The sequence below is a fragment of the Vulpes lagopus genome, chromosome 6 (genome assembly GCF_018345385.1).
Source record: "Vulpes lagopus strain Blue_001 chromosome 6, ASM1834538v1, whole genome shotgun sequence".
In the NCBI taxonomy this organism is placed as follows: domain Eukaryota; kingdom Metazoa; phylum Chordata; class Mammalia; order Carnivora; family Canidae; genus Vulpes; species Vulpes lagopus.
In genome coordinates, this window is record NC_054829.1 from 87,855,029 (window position 1) to 87,875,184 (window position 20,156).

The window sequence follows — 20,156 nt, forward strand, 5'->3', positions numbered from 1 at the left end:
TGATCTTGATCTGACTGGTCTTTAAAGACATTTTGGGGACAAATGAGGAAATTTGAATAAGGACTAAAAATTGCATTTATTTGTTGTATCAGTGTTAAATTCCTTCAGTACAAAAATAGGATTAAGATAATGTTCTTGTTTTCATAAGACATATGCTGAAGATTATGTCTGAAAATTATTTTCAAAAAGGAGAGATAAAGCAGATGTAGCAATATGGTAAAAGCAAAATAAGCCACCTACGAATCTGTGTTCATCAATAAAAAAGGGTATGTAGGAGAAAAACCACAGCAGTTCACTGAAAAGAAAATAAATAGCTCAAAGAGCAACACACAATGGAAATTTTCTTGAAAATGGTAACACTTTTTGAAACTTCAAGGAATATAATCAAGTTTTATTTTACCAAGAACCAGTTTTAAGTTTCCAGAGATTTAAGATCGATTTCTCCAAGGATGTCAAAATACCAACATCAAATTGGTCTCCATTTTCAAATCTTGAAAAAAGAATGATTCATAGGCAGTCTTTAAGTTTTGCTAAGGTCTAATCGATAAATATGATACGATGTTTGTATCTGCCCTGTCAAAGTCTATAATGAATCTTCAAAGTATTTCGTCAGTTTTAGCACTTTATGAGAAATTCCCTATATTTTCTCAAAATATCCCAAACTAAACTCATCCTCTTCCTAGCCCTCAAATAAGCTTTTTTTCCTTTAGTGTTCTCATTGATAAAGGCAAGAAATATCTACCCACTCTGATCTAGAAGTCATTCCTCTGAGGCTTTAACCTATTTACCTTCTTTCCCTTCCTATCACTTTAGTTTAGGCCTTTCTTATGTCTCATTTGGACTAGCTTCCTATTTTCTTTCTTTCTTTCTTTCTTTCTTTCTTTCTTTCTTTCTTTCTTTCTTTCTTTCTTTCTCTTTTTTTTAAAGATTTACTTATGTATTTATTTATTTTACTAGAGAGAGAGAGAGAGAGAGAGAGAGAGAGAGAGAATATGAGAGCAGGACTTGAGAGCACATGGGGAGGGAGAGGGAGTGATAGAATCCCAAGCTGACTCTGTGCTGAGCATAGAGCTCAACACAGGGCTCAATCCTATGACCCTGAGATTATGACCTAAGTTGCAACCAAGAACCAGGTGCTCAACCCACCCAGGCACCCAGGGACTCCTAGCTTTCTACTTTTTAATTCACTATGTCTGTTGACAGGAGTGATCTGAGCTTATTCCCTGATTAAATTTTTTCAATGGCTTTCTACTTCTGATAGTCTATAGGAAGCTCTTGAGATTCTTCAGCATTACCTAATTGCACTAGACTACTTCTGTAGGTTCATTTCCTGCCACTTCCCTAGACACAATATAGACAGTAAGACCAAGATTTTTCAGGTCTATAAACATGTACATTCTATCCTATACCTCCTTGTCTTTGTACATTCTTACCTCTTTGCAACATGCCTTCTTAAAACACTTAAAATCTATCTTGGCTATTCAGTACAAATATAATTTCTCTATGACTTCAACATAGGCAAACCAGAACTCATCTGCCTTCTTCTTAGTTTACATATTATAATACAGAGAAGAGTGTGTCTCATTTATGCAACAAAATGATCTATATGCTAATGATTCTTAAATTTGGACCCCTGTCTAGTCTTCTCTTCTAACTTCTAAACCTATTTCCAACCATGATCTTCAATTAAAATCTCCATTTGGAAGACAGTAAAACTAAAGTGTATAGAGCTTAGGGAGTGTACAGTGGGGCCAGAGACCACAGCTATATGGTCTCCAACCAGCTCATGCCCCAGACCAGGAATCTGAGGTCATCTCTGATATTTCCTTTTCCCTTCATCTCTTATACCAAATATATCACCAAGTTCTAATTCTGTCATTAATAAAGATCTCAAATAAGTTTACTTTTCTTTATCTCTATCCACTCCAGGCTTCCATAAATTATTGTTTGGATGACTGCAGCAATCTCTTCCTCAGTGGCTTTCCCATTTCCACTTTTGCTTTCTCCCAACTGTATTCAGTACATAGTAACCAGATTTATATTTTCTAAACATGAATTTGGTTATAGTTTTTATTTAATGTATACCAATGATTTACTATTTCATTTTGGTGAAATTTCCAATGTCCTAATAGCCAAGAAAGTCCTTTCTTTAAATCTATGTGAAGATACTCTCTGCATTTCTCACAGGGCTTCAGACCCCTCTCAGTGGCCAGGGTCACTTCATCTAGCCCCAGGGCCTTCTCACACTATTAAAAAGTTTCCAACACCTACTCTCACTTCTCCAATTTTTGGGCACAAAATAAGTGTTAGCTTCCCTCAAGAGGCATCCATGATGAATCAGCTTAAGTCAAGTGCCCTTGTTACATACTGTCAGGTCACTCTATTTTCCTTACTAGCAACTGACATACTTTGCAACCAAGTATTTGAGTGTTATTCTATATTCCTCACTAGATTGAAAACTCCATGTATTAAGTTCAGCATCTAAATGCTCAGCTTCAAAAAAAAATGCTCAGCTTCTAGTTCAGTGCCTACTGTAAAATGAACAATTAAATATTTTGAAAAAATAAAATAATGTGAGCTAAAATAACACAGGCTAAATGCCTGGTAAGACAAAGAGATAATTAAAACAGATATAACTCACCATGAAATTACCAAAAGAACTAATATCAGAGGTGGACAAAATTTAGAATATGTAAGAAAAATCACCATGGGCCAAGATGCAAAAGAGCCAATTGTAGTAATATGTATAATTTATGTACAAATTATAGCCAACAGACACATGAAGAGATGTTTATCATGACTTACTATCAGGAAAGTGTAAATCAAAATCATAATGAGATATCACTTCACACCTATCAGAATGGCTAAAATCAACAACACAAGAAATAACAGATGTTGGCAAGGATGTGGAGAAAAAGGAATCCTTGTGCAGTGTTCATGGAAATGCAAACAGGTACAGTCACTCTGGAAAACAGTATGGAGTTCCTCAAAAAGTTAAAAATAGAACTACCTTATGATCCAGCAATTGCTCTACTGATATTTACCCAAAGAATGTAAGAACACTAATTCAAAGGGATACCTGCACCCCTATGTTTACAGCAGCATTATTTACAATAGCCAAGATATGGAAACAGCTCAAGTGTCCATTGAATGATGATGAATGGATAAAGAAGCAGTGGTGTGTGTGTGTGTATATATATGTATGTATGTGTGTGTATATATATGTATGTATGTATATGTATTGTATGTATATATATATACATACAATGGAATATCACTCAGCCATAAAAAGGAAATCTTGCCATTTGTGATGATATGGATGGAGCTAGAGTATAATGCTTAGAGAAGTCAGAGAAAAATAAATGCCATATAATTTCACTCATAATGAGTGGAATTTAAGAAACAAAACAAACAAGCAAAGGGGAAATGAAAGAGAGAAAGAGAGAGAGAGGGAGGCAAACCAAGAAAGAGACTCTTAACTATAGAGAACAAACGGATGGAAGGTAGGCAAGGGAATGGGTGAAATAGGTGATGGGGATTAGGGAGGCACTTGCTGTGATGAGCACTGGGTGATGTATGGAAGTGCTGAATCACTCACTATATTGTACACTTGAAACTAATAAAACAGTGTATGTTAGCAAACTAGAATTTAAGTAAAAACTTTTTTAAAAATACAAAAAAAACCCCTAAAAACTTAAAATGAAAAAAATCCCCAAAACAACAACAAAATAAACCTAAGGAGTAAACAGTTTGAAAATTTCCATACCATCATTTTGTAGTATGAATGAAGCAGGGGGAAATAAAAAACAAAACCATTTCGCCCCATGTCAGACCATTATCATAATACAGAGTAGTGTAATACAGAATTTTTCTTATTGGTTATTGTGCTCTAAAATCTATTCGCTAGACCATAGGCAGATTAATCTGAATATACTGAAACCCATTGGTCATGTCACTTACAAACCTTCATTGCCAATATTTTTAATACAGAGTTAATTCACATAGCTACTTAAGAAAAACACCACTAAGGTTGCAATTGAAGGCTAAAAGTACATTAAATCGAAAGAAGGTACTTCATAGAAGAGAAAATGTACATGGAATTCCATTAATAATAAATAAAGTATGTAATTTAGAACTGGGTCTTTTTTTTTTTTTTTTTTGTCTTCCTTGCTCATAGAGATAACATCTAATGCTGGTAGGATATGTGCAGGATTCTAAAAAGATAAGGCAGTGGGCACTCTCATATTTTCCAGTAGTTGTGTAAATTTTTATAACTCTTAAGTAAAATTTAACTTAGCAATAGGTTTTAAGGACCATAAACATATAACTTCTGAACTAGTGATTCAACTTTAGCAATCTATCCTGCGGATATAATTCTAACTAAGAAAGCTCATGCTGAAAGATATTTAACCAAATAGTACTTACAGTATTGAATAATAACACTGAAAACATCTGGAATACAAAATATGACAATGAACAGCAAGCACTGTTATTATGAAGTCTTACTATCAAAATACATTAAGGGAAAGTAAAAGAAAATTGCTCTTAAAGTATGAATATATCTGTCTCAACTACATCTATATATGTAGGAAAAAGTTGCTATAAAAACTTTCTCTAGCATTTATAGAGCTATTTAATGCCTATAAATTCTGGGTACAAGAGTCCTCAACAAACAAGTAGATTTTATATCTGCATGTGATAGCACGGGGCAATGAATAAACATCTGTTATCACAATGAGCAAAAAGTCCAAACTCTCCAGGTCTGATGATATGAAACTTGCATGTAATTTTCCATAGCGACAGCCACATTGTAGGTAAGGTGTTAGATTCCCAGGCTACTCTGCCAAAGCCTATTTAGATTATATTGAGAGTTTGGTAGGCTAGCCTGATAGAGTCCTATATTTCATAAGCTTCACTGACACATAAAATGGTTTTCAGGATGGCTGAGGAGAGTAAGTTGTGTGCAATTTGATTTCTCTACATACAAATATTTCTAATGTTGGTATCAGAAAAACTGTCATTATGGAGAAAAATATGGTCACTATAAAACCAGTTCAGAGCTTTTGCCTTAAGACAGACTCTGAGTTATTGGTTAAGAAATAAAATAAGAAAAAAAAGATAACTTTCACTAAGCCCTACATGCTTACTCCATGACCCAGGCTATATACAAATCACTTACATATATCATCATTAATTCTCACCACTACTCTGCAAAGGAGGCAGTATAATACAATGTAGCATATAGGACTACAGTGATGGGAGGCAATATGAAGGTAAAGAGTTTGAGCTTCAGGATCAAACATCATCTGGCACTTACCTATATAACCTTGGGGAAGTTAACTAGCCTAAGCTTCCATTTTGTCATCTATAAAGTAGGAAGGAAAATGCAGTAGACTTACTGTTGTTTACCAAATATCGGTAAAGTTCCCTTCACATGCATCCTAGGGTTGTATTTTCTGTCCCCGTTGTGACTGGGTTGAGTAATGTGATTAGTTCTGGGCAATGAATTATGAGCAAAAGTGATAGAATTACTTCTGGGCCAGAGCTTTTAATTGTCAGTGCAAGATTCTACAGGACTCTTTCTTTTTCCTCTGGCACAGTAACTGGCCACATTTGAGATGGGCTGCTCTGCAGGTACAGGTTTCTGGGTGACAAGCTGAAGCAGAACCCCCTTGTCAACCTAAATTGGGCAGGCAGCATAAGCAAGAAATAAATGTTTTAAACTGCTAAAATTCTGGGATTGCTTATTATTGAGGTGTAACCAAGGCTATGTGGACTGATAAAGGTCATCTCTATCCTGAACTGTTGTGATGATTTAAAGATGTAACATTAGAATTATTTTCCACAGTGTCTAGCATAGAGTAAATAATAAGTATCAGCTACATCATGATTACATGTTATTATCTGGTCTTTTATAAACTAGAATACTGAGATATTAAATATTCTGCAATGTACCTAAGGATACACCACATTAAGTAACAGAATTGCCTCCGTAAGACTATAAAGCCAGAATTCTTTCATTAAAATCACCCTTTTCTTGTCATGTGACCTAGCAAAAGAAATAAAAGCCCTCTAATAATTATTTTTGTTCATATATGTGTCTTTTTGTTGTTGTTTCAAAACCTTCTATTACAGAAGAACTGATTTTCTTTTATTCTCTAAATTTGTTTTGTTAGTTCATGCTTTTTCATTTAATAAATTTTATCACATAGCATGGCAATCGTTATGTAAGACTTAACAATCAAACACCTCTGCAGTTTGCCTGCAACCTGTCTTTCAGAATTATCATCTATTACTTCCCTTCATAAACCTTCTGCCCATGCTAGCTTGGCCTATAAATCTTACAAATATAGGATGCTCATTTTCTTCTTCTAGTCTTCACTTACGCCATTCCAATTGAAATCCTTCCTCTGTTCAGTTTTCCAATTCTTCTTTTTAAAAAATTGACTTAAATTCTTTCTTCCACAGAGCCAGCTCTAATCAATTTCATAGCACATATGGTCTGTTTTGCTTATTTGAAACAAAATTTCATAAGATTTTATAAGATAACTGTGTACTGTGGGGGCATAAATCCTGGAAACTGTATTCCCAGCATCCTTTGCCACTAGGGTTCTGGTTAATTTCTTCAATGAGAAATTCTCCTGAGATCTGGAAGGCAGAGGAAAGGATGACCTACTTTGGGTATAATAACTAGCTCACAGAATGGCCCGAAAGCAATTAGATCAGAATCAATTACATTGTCACATTTTTTGAAGGAATTTACTGTCAGCCCCTTCAGACCACATCTAACAAGCCAACAAACCATCACCACTACCATGAAAAAACATCAGCTCAGACTTATAAAAAGTCTCTGCTGTTCAAGAGTTAAAACAGTCCTCAAGCCACCAAACTTCCTCAAAGAGGCAGCAAGCTTTAGTTTAAGAAAGACACTCCCTATACACACCTTCAAGGGCAATAATGAAAAGGAGAGGATTCTAAAAAGATAAGGCAGTAAGTATCCAGGGAGAAAACAGATGATGGAGTTCCTTGCAGAAAGCAGAATCTAGGTCTAATCAAAGAACCTCCACTGTTTCCTATGCATGTGTACGTGTGTGTACTGGTATGTGAATGCGACTGTTTTGCATCCCATTTGTATAGGGATGTGTATGGAGAGAGGGAAATCAGTCTTTTTACATCATAGATTCTCAGATCAAGAGGAACCATGTCTAGTCCTGACAGAGTACTGATACATCACCCAGAAATTTCAGAGCTCAAGCTGGTAAATAATGACTGGTTGGTTCTTTGGATTTTCATCTTTGCAGAAGGATTGACTGTGATTTTCTGCACAGTAAGAGAAATGGAAAAAATATATTTGGCAAACAAAGGCAGGTTGAACAACAATAATGTGATGTATTCCCCAATGCTTATTTCACTTTCCTCTTCCTAGGCACATTGGAAGATCACATTTTTTAGATTCCCTGGATGTGACAGAGTTCTGAAATGTGAGTGGAAGGGACAGGTGCTGTTCCTTAAGTGCTGAGGCGGTTAAGTGCCTGTGAACTTTGCACATGCTTCCTTCTTTTCTTTGTTCACTGCCCAAACACTTTTTAGATGATGTAGTTGAAGGATGGGAGCAGCCTGTGATCTGATTCACTGCTACGAGGTTTGCAGCTTACAAATTCCTCCCTACCTCCATTACACAATGATTGGAGTAGGAAATAATCTTTTTAAAACAAATCCGGTGGTCATAGGGGTTTTAGTTAGAGCAGTCAGCATTAATAACTTTGATTAGACTTTGGTCATAATTGTAGAATAAGGCAAACCAGGGAAAATTGGAACAAAAAGGCCAGTGAAATCTTAAGGGTCAGTGAATGAAAAAATCAAAGAAATCAAGCTAAAACTTGATTGTTTGCAAAATAGGATGGTGAACCCAAATGCTGATCTGAGATCAGAAAAATCAGTCTAGCACATGTGATGTTTTGTATACATGTCTAGTATCCAACCTAGTTCCTTGAGGTAGGACACAGTGGCTTTCCAAATTTGTATCCCTATCATTTGGCACAGTTACAGTTGCTTATAGGATCTGGAAAACAGACAGGAATTAAATGAGCCAAATTACTAGATTGAGAGAAAAGGTAGGTACACCCAGATACATCATATTTTGATTATTTAAAATAAGTATTTAATTCTGTATTATATTTTTACTTGATAGTGTGTGTGTGTGTGTATAAAATAAAGTATCAAAAAAAAATAAAGTACCACACACAAAAAAATACTGTCCAAATAATTGAATCTGTCATTAATTCTTTTTTTTTCCTGAGTTTAGAAGACAAATATCATCTCCACTAAGAATCTGTCATTAATTCTATAGAGATTCCAAGAATTCTTGAAATAGTTCAGTGATGACTTAGGAAATCAAATAAGGAATATGCTTATAATAAAAGATTTAATCATAGATATAACTAATGATAAACAAAATTACTTATTTTTTTAAGTCAAATGCTACTAAACATTGAAGAGATAGTTTTGAAAGTGATTTCATCCAATAACGGAAGAGGCAAAAAATAAACAGAGAATGTTATCATCCAGCACCTATTAGGGAGATGACAAGATACAAAGCATTTTCTCTAGTAAAATAAACATATATTCATATATACAAACATATGGGGTCAGAAAAAACAGATGGAAAATTATTTTAAGAAATGTTCAAGAGAGATTAAATCAGGAAAAGATATATTAAAAACCCGAAGTCTTAAATTCCAGATATAATTATGTTTATTGGTTATTGAACCCCTTCCAAATGAAAAAATGTGCTAAATTTGACTAGGTTCTTAAAAAAGCAAATTTCCCATAACCACACATAGACACTTGTTGCTTTCATATAGAGTAAGTGAAAAAATTTATTCATTTGTTCATTCTCAAGTATTTATTAATGGTTTACTACGTGTCTGGCACTGGGAAAATATTATCAAAAAACAAAATAAAACAAAACAAAATACACAAAAAAGAAAGGCAGGCAGGAAGGAAATGAGATGATTCTAGAAGAGAGTTCTCTAATACACTCAACACTCAACATCAAAAAAAGCTTTTAGTAAACATAGCAAATACTTTCAAAGAATTGATCATTAACAGAATGGGAGAAGATATTTGCAAATGACATATCAGATAAAGGGCTAGTTTCCAAAATCTATAAAGAACTTATTAAACTCAACACCAAAGAAACAAACAATCCAATCATGAAATGGGCAAAAGACATGAAGAGAAATCTCACAGAGGAAGACATGGACATGGCCAACATACACATGAGGAAATGCTCTGCATCACTTGCCATCAGGGAAATACAAATCAAAACCACAATGAGATACCACCTCACACCACTGAGAATGGGGAAAATTAACAAGGCAGGAAACCACAAATGCTTGAAAACTGTGTGGAGGTTCCTCAAAGAGTTAAAAATAGACCTGCCCTACGACCCAGCAATTGCACTGTTGGGGATTTACCCCAAAGACTCAGATGCAATGAAACGCCGGGACACCGGTACCCTGATGTTTCTAGCAGCAATGTCCACAATAACCAAACTGTGCAAGGAGCCTCGGTGTCCATCGAAAGATGAATGGATAAAGAAGATGTGGTTTATGTATACAATGGAATATTACTCAGCCATTAGAAACGACAAATACCCACCATTTGCTTCAACGTGGATGGAACTGGAGGGTATTATGCTGAGTGAAGTAAGTCAATTGGAGAAGGACAAACATTGTATGTTCTCATTCATTTGGGGAATATAAATAATAGTGAAAGGGAATATAAGGGAAGGGAGGAGAAATGTGTGGGAAATATCAGGAAGGGAGACAGAACATAAAGACTCCTAACTCTGGGAAACGAACTAGGGGTGGTGGAAGGGGAGGAGGGTAGGGGGTGGGGGAGAATGGGTGACGGGCACTGAGGGGGACACTTGACAGGATGAGCACTGGGTGTTTTTCTGTATGTTGGTAAATTGAACACCAATAAAAATTAATTTATTAAAAAAAAAAAAGAATTGATCATTAAGCTTCCATATCAAACCACACAAAAAACATATTTACAATATATGGCCATGGAGGAAAAGTTGACAGACATTAGAAAAAAAGATCTACTTTACAAATAATATGTACAAAGAAGAAAGGAAATATTAGTAAGAGATCTATGAAATGGAAAATGATGATACAACAGAGACTCAACAAAACTAAAATGTGGTTCTTGCAAAGACCAATAAAATAAAGTCTCTGGCAGGCCTAATCAAAAGCAAACAAGAAAAATGTCCCAAGAGATAACACTAGAAATGAAAAAAAGTTTATAACTACAGATAAATATTTTAAAAGTAAGAAGAAACACTGAAGTACTTTATGCTGGTAAACTTAGGTAAAATAGGTAATATTCTAGAAAATATAACATCAAAACTAATTCAGAATAAAACAGAATGCACGAATAGGACTACAAGCAATAAAGATACTGAATCTGTTGTTAAAAATCAACTTCTCAAAACAAATTTTAAAAACAAATAAAAGCAATGACAAATAGGCCAATAAACCTCACCAGGGCCAGAGAGTTTTATAGATATATTCTGCCAAATATTGAAGGAACTGATAATCCTGATCTCAATCTATTTCGGAGATTAGGAAAGATTCTCCTCCTCATTTTGTTAGGACAGCATAACCTTTACACCAAAAGCAGATAAAAACATTTATAAATGGAGATGCAAGAATACTAAACAAAACAGCAGCTATCCAAAGCTCGCAAGGTACTTAAAAATATGTACCAAGATCAGCTTCAGAACCAAATTATTCCAGTGATGCATTAGTTTACCTTAAAGTTTAGAAAAAATTTCAGCATATCTCCTCCCACAAGAAAAGAATACATGAAAAAAAATGTAATTATCTTCATAGATGCAAAAGAAAACATTTGCTAAAATTTAACTTCCACACAAGATAAAAATTCTAAACTATAAATAGAAGGCAGCCTCCTTAAACTTATAGAGCATATTTAACACTTACAGTAAATATCATAAACCTAATAAGTGTATATGTAAAGAAAAACATATAATGAAAACATGCTGACACTAACTACTCTCAGATGAAACAAAAGCAATGAAATAATTTGTTCATTTTCAAGTCTTTATTAAAGGTCTGTTATGTGCCTGGCATTGTGAAAAAATTTCAAAAATAGCAACAAAAAGAAATATGCCATGATGATACTTCAACGTCAAATATAGAAACTTTTCCTTAAGATCAGGAAGGAACTCAAGAAGACATGCTATTGTCATTTCTATTTAACCTTTAGAACACAGTACAAGAAAAAAAGAAATTAAATGATTAAAGGAATGAAAAAAAGTAAACGGGCTTATTATTTCCAGATGATATGACTGTCTACAAAGAAAATCAAAGAGAAGTGATCAACAAAATATTAGAACTAAAGAGAATTTGGCAAGGCTTGTAGATATAAAAGTCAACAATAAAAATTAGTTATAACATTAAATATCAACAACAAAGCTTGAAGATATATCATAAGCATTTCACTTACATACCTACAAAATGTGGGCACCTAGAATATTGAAGAAGAAAATTACGTTTTTTAAAAAAATCAAAAGACAGTCTTAAAGAGGTTGTGAGCAAGTGGAGAGTTTTATGATGGCCATGAATACCAATTCATGGAATTGGAATACCAATTCTCATGTAATGGATCAGTTTGTAGTTTATATTCTAACTAAAATTTCTCATGAAACTTGACAATATTCAACTTCAAAAGCAATGAATCAAAAATAATTTTCAAGAAGGGAAACAAAATTGAAGAAAGTTGTTCTACTAGATATCACTAATTAGAACATTGCAGTAATGACATGAGATAAACAAATAGAGCAACCAATAACACATATAAAACATTTGACATATAATAGAAAAGACATTTCAGAAAGTGGGGAAAAGATGAACTATTGAATAAATATACTAAGTTGGTTGAGTTTTATATGTAAAATTAGATTCCTACTTCATGCTTTCCACAGAATTCAACTTCAGATGGATTAAGACATATATGCAAAGCAAAATTTAAAACCTTTGGAAAACAATAAAAAAAGACTTTCTTAATGACTTCAACGTTTGTGAGGATTTCTCAGACAAGATACAAAAAACACAAGAACTAAAGACTAATGGATTTGGTTATATTAGAATAAAAAACTCATATATTAAAAGGCACTATATTCAATATAAATAGAAAACTAAAATATTGGGAGAAAGTATTTAAGACACATATAATTGACAACAGCTAACAAACTCATACAAATTACTCAGAAAAAATAAATAACCTAATAATAAAACCAGCAACAACAGGAGAAAGTAGTACATAGATTAATGATCACAGATATTACCAAAGCTTAATGAACACATGACAAGCTGCCCCCATAATGAATCAGGATAGACTACATTATAATGAAGGTACAAATTAGCCCAGAAATCTCAGAAGCTTAATAAAACAGGTTTATTTTTCAGTCATTACACAAATCCAGTGCAATTTGACAGGGGGCTCTGTTCCACCAATGCCACTAAAGGACCCATGCTCCATTGTCTAATTTCTGTACTGTAAAAAAGTGCTTGAGAATTATGCACAACTTTTGCATTCTCTGCCCTTAAAGACACACTTAGCACTTCTGCTCAGTCTCTTGGCCAGAAGTAGTTGGCTGGCCCCAGCTAACTGCAATGGGGCTGGGAAACATTGGAGAAACACCTGAGTATTTAGTGAATAATAAATGTCCCTGCCACAACTGGAAGTTAGAGAAATCCAAAGTAAGGCAATAACAAGATGCATCTCATACTCATTAGATTGGGGAAACAACAATACTGATATTACAAAAGGTTGGTGACACTGAAAAATGGAAACAATCTTCTGCAGCTGTTGAACATGTAAATTTGTACATCTTAAAGTATGTGCAATGTCAGGACAAGTTAAAGATGTACATTTTTATGACCGTACTTCCCACGTATGTCTAAAAGGCATCATGTGAAAATTATTCACTTAAAAATGTTTGTAATGGCAAAATATTGGAAATGATCTAAATATTGAAGATAGCCTAAAACACCTGGAATGATACCTAAAAAACTGTTATAGATTCTTACTGAAAATGAATATTGATAGAGTATATTGAACAGAAAAAAAAGATCTACATTAAGTAATATAGTGTCTGGCACTTGATCAATGGTAGCCATAAGCATCATCACTATTACTTCTACTACTATTACTCTTATTAAAAAATTAAAGACGCAAACTAGCTTGATACATGGAAATGTATAGCAGAAATAATGGTAACTGGAAAAAAGAGAACACTAATTAGAATCTACACATTAATTAAAGCAATGTAAAATATATGCATGTCCACTAACAATATATTTTTTTAAGATTTTATTTATTTATTCATGAGAGACACACAGAGAGAGAGAGAGAGGGGCAAAGACACATGGGGCCCTGGAGAAGCAGGCTCCATTCAGGGAGTCCGATGTGGGACTCGATGTGGGACTCGATCTTGGGTCTCCAGGATCACGCCCTGGGCTGAAGGCGGTGCTAAACTGCTGAGCCACCTGGGCTGCTCCCACTAACAATATCTTAAAAATAACCTAAAAATAACCTAAAAGCTTGGTAAAATTTAATGCTTATTAAGTTACTCTATTAATTTGCTTATTGGAAATAATACTGCCACTAAATTTCTCAAAACCCTAATTATTTAAAATTTCTAGTTTATTTTGCTAATGAGCATAGGCATTTTAACAAACATTTAAGAAAATAGAAGAGGGATGACTATTCTCATTATTGAGGAAAATCTCCATAAATAATTCATGATCCATGAAACCATTAGCCTTTGAAAAAAAATAATTTAACGGTTGCCTCTATTTTATAATAATATATTTGATATATATTATTTGTAATAGTATTTTTGATAACTGTATTATCCTTATCACACATTTTATAGTTAATATAACTTTGTATACTAAAGGAAATCTCTATAAAAGTAGTAAGAGAATCCAATGACTAAAACTATTATGTGCTTGTAATTTAAATTTTTATCAATACAGTTTTATCCACTGATAAAAGTCAGGAAGGAAACATATAATCTTTTCTTTTATACTTTCATCCTAGTGCTGGATGAATCGGATATTAATTCTCATACAGTGACCTGACCTTGAATTTTTTGCTGAGGTCAAAAACACAGCAACTACACTGGGAAGTCCAGAGTGTACTCCAAGGGAAGAGAGAAGGAAAATAATTTTCTACCTTCAGTTTACTAGATCCTATTCAGGGTTTATAGTATGACCAATAAATATGGGTTGTGAGGCTTATTTAGAGCCATATCACCTGTGTACTGTAGAAAAAAGACTGCTGAAGTCTGAAGTGTATTAGGTTATAAGGAGCTGTGCCTTTCTATGTTCTATACCTCTTTTTGATATTCTTTTCTTTATAATCTCTTCCAATGATTTGTTTGCATATGTACTCTACATGGTATTGGTATGTGGTACGAAATGGTTATATGAGCGTGTCCTTAAGCTACCAGGGCTGGTGATCCTTGCTCATCCAGGAAGTGTCATGGCACTGTGAAATAGAGGTATCCCTTTTTTTTCAACTTGGATTCAAATCAAGAAGTGGCTTTCCTACCTAAGGAAGAGAAATATAATCCTTCCTATTGCCTAAGCACAGTGACAACAACTGGCAGGGGGAACATAAGTCGAGACAGATGGTCTAGGCTAGAGAGACATCTCTAGAGTCAATGGATATATGCCATTTCTGGATTACCATTTTATATCCTGGCCACATAGGGATCAAAAATTCTTAGCTGTCCAAGGCAAATACAGCTGTAACCAGAGATATCTGAAAAAGATAGCTAAGGAAGCCAAATGGATGCACCTTATTCTCATAGCTCACCAAGTCACTCTAGAAAGGACACACCAACCATAGTTTGAAGGTGTTCTCAGCTTTAGCTTTCAAAGATCAACTGGAGCAACAAATAAGATAAAATCCTAGTGAAAAAGTTAGTGCCTCATAATCTCTTATAGCTCACATGCTCTGTTTCATACCTGGGATTTAAAATTACAAGGATTTTAATCACCTATAAACTAAGCAGAGCTTACTGTGGTCATATAAATGTAAACTTGCTCATGTCAGGCCACAGAGAAGCTTAAATTAAAAACCAAAGCTTAACTAGTGAAGTAATTTCTCTATTGGATTAGTCTGTTTGTGAAGCATACAGTGAGACTGGTTAAGGAACAATAAATGCACATTATTGATTCTGTATATATCTGAAAAATTCCAAAAGGGATTAATTTCCTAAGAGTAATACAATCCCTTCAAACAACTTTTATGACAGGTTTTGAGATTATCTTTATATAAGAAGTGCATCATCTAGGGTCTCTTCACATAAAGGTAGTTACTATAATCAAGACACTAAGTAATGACTCAATGCTTCACTTAATTTGCCTTACACAATTATTTTTACAGTAACTTGTGATTAAAATTAGAGATTAGATCTTTTACATTTTGCTTAAAATGAGCTCAAGAAAACTTGAACATTTTTTTTCTCAGAGTGGGGAGACACAATAGCTCTATAAATGTCCTGGTGGCCACTTAGGAATATTTTATGTAACCAAGTAAATAGGAGAAGTTCTACTTAAAAGATTAAAGATTAGGAAAGGAACTCTAAAATTAATGCAATCATTTTTCTGGTTGGACAAATAAATGATCAAAGAAATTTCCATAACATATTTTGGGTTAAAGGGGTTTTTCTTTTCATTGGCAAAACAATTATTTGTATTTGGATTTTTCCTAATAAGGAAAATAAAATTTTACACATTAGACTCTTTATTCTGTCATATGTATGATCTTATTTCATCCTAGTTAAAATTTACTTAACTGATCATATGTTATTTTTACATATGACTTATGAAAAGTCAATAAAGTGATTTCTATTTTGAAAAACAGAAATTACAGTTGGACATTGTATTTTATCCCTCAAAACAAAGATCTGCTACATTCAACTACTTCCTAATGAAGTAGACTGCAAATAATTCTGATTTAATAGAAGCAAAGCCATGTACTAAAAAAATATCACGGTCAAACTATAGGAGTGTCTTGAAAATCTGGGGATGAATATCACCTTGGATTCAATATATTAAATAAAAAGTGCTTTTTATGCAATCAGGTCCAAAAATAAAACCAAAGAAAAAGTCTGAGAGAAATGCAAGAAACAGAGCATGGAAACATAAGAACATCAAAAGCCCTGCTAAATGTTTCTTATGGTAACCCAAAGGAGCAGACATAACTTACCCTGGTTTTTAGAGATGGTTTTTGCATGTCTCTTTCTAAGTCTTTTGTTAGAAGGATATTAGGTAAGGGGTTCTTACAACTGGCCTCCTATAAAAGAAGTATAAAAGATACATTAGAAACCAAAAAACATTACCCTGACTGGAAATTACAATGTAGTGAAAAGCAATTTTTATGAGAGACTAGGCATTTCTGGATTGAACTGTTTATATCAGAAGCCACTGACATTGTCACGAGGAATCAAAATGTTTCCTTTCCTGTTGTTTACCTACAATAGTGAAATAAGATGGTGACGGAGTAGGTGTGGGACACACAGAACATATATATTCAGAGATGATCATTAAGAATCTCATCTATAGGAGCACCTGGGTGGCTCAGCGGTTAAGCCTCTGCCTTCGGCTTAGGTCACGATTCCAGGGTCTTGGGATGGAGTCCCACATTGGGCTCCCTGCAGGGAGCCTGCTTCTCCCTCTGCCTATGTCTCTGCCTCTCTCATGAATAAATAAATAAAATCTTTAAAAAAAAAGAATCTCATCTACTCTATCATGTCACTTATACATTCACAGACAGCTCTCCTCTTCTTTGGAAAATTAGGTAGTTAATTCTCTAAGATATCAACCACTAAACTTAGAGTTTCCTTTCCCTACCATATTTTACAAACAGGTTCTGATTTTGTAAATACTTTTTCTTAAATGAATTCCTTCAAATAGTTTAGCAAACTACTATTCAATAGTGATAGTTTCGTACCAACATCCTGAGGAAAAATATCTGAGTATTTGTTTCCAAAATTACTAAGCTTCTAAGCCCTTGATTCACACCAAAATAGTATTTGCAAAACTAGCAGAAGTTACAAGAAGGCAGCTCACATGGAATTGGATTTACTATTTATTTCTACATGATAAATAAAAACAACAATAATCTCGTTTAAACAAAAAATACTGTAGGACTCACTTCTCAATAGCCACTAATTTGGATAAATTCTCCACAAATGATCTCATCTCCAAATTAAGAGAGATAAATATATAGAAGGAAGATTACAGACAACAATAAAACTAAGGAGAAAATAAATTCAATTTCTTTCACTTGCTCTATAACCTTGACCTCTGTATCACATTTCTTCCCTCATCATGCCTACCATCCACCACTCCATTATCTGAATCATGAGTTTTTCCCCCAGTTTACTTCAGGGTTAATTAATTATAATGTTTTAAACAGTATTTTAGTCAAATACTTCACAGTATTACTAAAATTTACTGAAATTTTACTTATTTCTGAAGGAATAGTATTATTAGGAAAAAATGTCCCTAAAGAAAATACTACTACTACTTACTACTAAATAATACTGAATCTTAGGATTTATGAGGCACTGGGCTAAAGTCTTTGCATTAATACCATTTTTGTCATTAGGGTTAGGTACTATTATAATCACTCTACTTTTATGGATAACAAAATCTTACAGAAGTAACTTGCCCAGGGTCACATGGGATTCCACGATGGCCCTGTATTACCTTATGAACTCTTATCACCTTTATTTGATATCTCCAATATCCAATATACTTGACATCTTAAATCACTAGGTTGTAGAACCATAACATTTTAAAGCCAAAAGAGTTAAAAATCAGCTAGTCTGCCCTGCCACCTTCTAATTTTACAGATGGGGCACTCAAGGACATCTGAGGTGATGTGCCCAAGATCACACAGAGAGTGGCAGAGCTGAGACCCGTGCCTGGACCATAGGGCTATATGTGGCACCTGTTCCCAGCTTTGTGCTAGGGAGCAATATTCCCAGACTCAGAGGGGATCAAGAGCCTCCTCTAAGCTGGGGGTATCTGTGGTACTGCCAACACTCTCAGCTGCCTGTGGCCTCACGTACAGCTCTATGCAAGGACCCAAGGGTACATTTCTGAGCTCTCCAAATAAGCATGCATTCCAGTCCTACCCTTTCCCACAAGTCACAACACCTGCTGGCGGTAAGCTGCTTACTGGAAATAGTGAATGAACCCATTCCCACTTCTGACTCACTGTGAGAAGGATAAACTATATCCAGCATGACATTTAGGAGATCCAAGTGATTAACTGCATAATCTATTGCATAATTTGATTACATTTGGATAATATAATTATGTTTAATCTTTATACCCCCTTTTAAAACGACTGGTATGTAAAAGGTAGAATGTGATGAGAAGAAAAAGGCTGACTCTTAAGGAAAGCTAATAGGAATTACTGACCTTTGTTTATGATTGTCTGAGTGTTTACAAATGCCTGCAATTCCTTCTTCCTTAAGCATAGGCTAAAAGGAGTGTTTCTTTATTACTCTTATCTCCCCCACCCTGTCCCTGTGAATTAACAAGTACAAAGCTGATAGCTAAGTTTTCCCTACAAAACTCTGAAAACATTTTCTGTAAACTTTGATTTGAAAATGCCACTTACGGACACCTGGGTAGCTCAGTGGTTGAGGGTCTACCTTTGGCCCAGGTCATGGTCCTGGGGTCCTGGGATCGAATTCTGCAATAGGATCCATGCAGGGAGCCTGCTTCTCCCTCTGCCTTGGTGTGTCTCACTCATTAATTAATTCATAAATAAATAATTTGAAAATACCACTTAGATGAATTATGTTTATTTTTCATTTTATGACTTTCAATTCAGACAACAAAGTAAAATTTAGTAGTCAGGAGCATTGAAGTGGCAGTCAAGAGATCTGACTTCTCATCTTGGTTCTCTCACAACCAGCTATAAGAACTCAGGTAAGTATTTTAACCTTTTGGATGTCCCTTGGCTTTAAGATTTATAAAACAAAGGCACTGGATTAGATGAGCTCCAAGAAACGTTCCTAGGTCTTAAATTTCAAGATTTTATGATTCTTTCAAGGAGAAGCAATATTGGTTGACAAAAAGGTGAACCACCACCTGTTCAGAGTTGCATTCCCAGTGCCCCACAAGACTGCTGCTGAAGTCTGGCTCCACTCATGCAGTGGGCAGTGAGCCCGGGGGCACCAGAGCCATACAGGGAACATTTCCTATAGGGCTAATGTAACTCAGATTTCTGGAGAAAAATTAATAAGTTCCGTTAAAGGCTTAAGTAAGTAACTGGAAATAAGTGAGAAATATTTTTAAGATGAAACTTGTTTACAGCAATGCCTTTAAAAAGCCATTTACACTGGTAGGTATAGACCCAAGAGAATTAAAAACAAAGGTCCACAAAAACTTATACATACTCATAGCAGCATTATTTATAATAGCCAAAAATGGAAACAACTCAAATGTCTATCAAAGGATGAATGGATAAAGAAAATATTGTATAACTACACAATGGAATATTACTTAGCTATAGAAGACTCAAGTATGGATACCATAGATAAAGTCTGAAAGCCTTGAAAGCTAAGTAAAAAAAGCCAAACATAAGAGGACATATATTGTGTGATTCCACATATAAAATGTCTGGAATAAGGCAAATAGGGACAGAGTGTAGATTAGTGGTTGCTAGGGGCTAGAAGGAGGGGAGGGATTCCTAATGGGTCCAGTCTATGACAGGTTTCTTTTTAGGGTGATAAAAATGTTCTGTAGTTAGGTAATGGTTGCACAACTTTGTGAACATTCTAAAAACCAATAAATTGTATATTTTAAACAGGTTTATCTTATGGGATGTGAATAATATCTTTTTTTTTTAAAGTCATTTAAACCCTCACACTCCCAGGGCAAGAAAGAGACCGTGGGTTTGTTTGAACTTCTCCCTTAGAACATCTTTGAAAAGGTTTGAAGGGGGAATGATTTGTGTTTTTAAGTATTAAAGTGTATGTGGGCATAAAAGTTCACTCAACAAATATTAACTGAACCCTATCATGT

The 20,156-nt window shown here is 34.5% G+C and overlaps 1 protein-coding gene across 3 annotated transcripts in view; it reads right to left on the reverse strand.

Annotated features, from left to right (window-relative positions):
• FAM13A (family with sequence similarity 13 member A) overlaps positions 1 to 20,156 on the reverse strand; it is a 350,236-nt gene that overhangs the window by 167,021 nt on the left and 163,059 nt on the right. For all 3 annotated transcript variants that reach the window (XM_041760046.1, XM_041760045.1, XM_041760047.1), the window contains one exon: positions 16,318 to 16,404. In XM_041760046.1, coding sequence (XP_041615980.1) covers positions 16,318 to 16,404 — 87 coding nt within the window. The remainder of the gene's footprint in view (positions 1 to 16,317; positions 16,405 to 20,156) is intronic.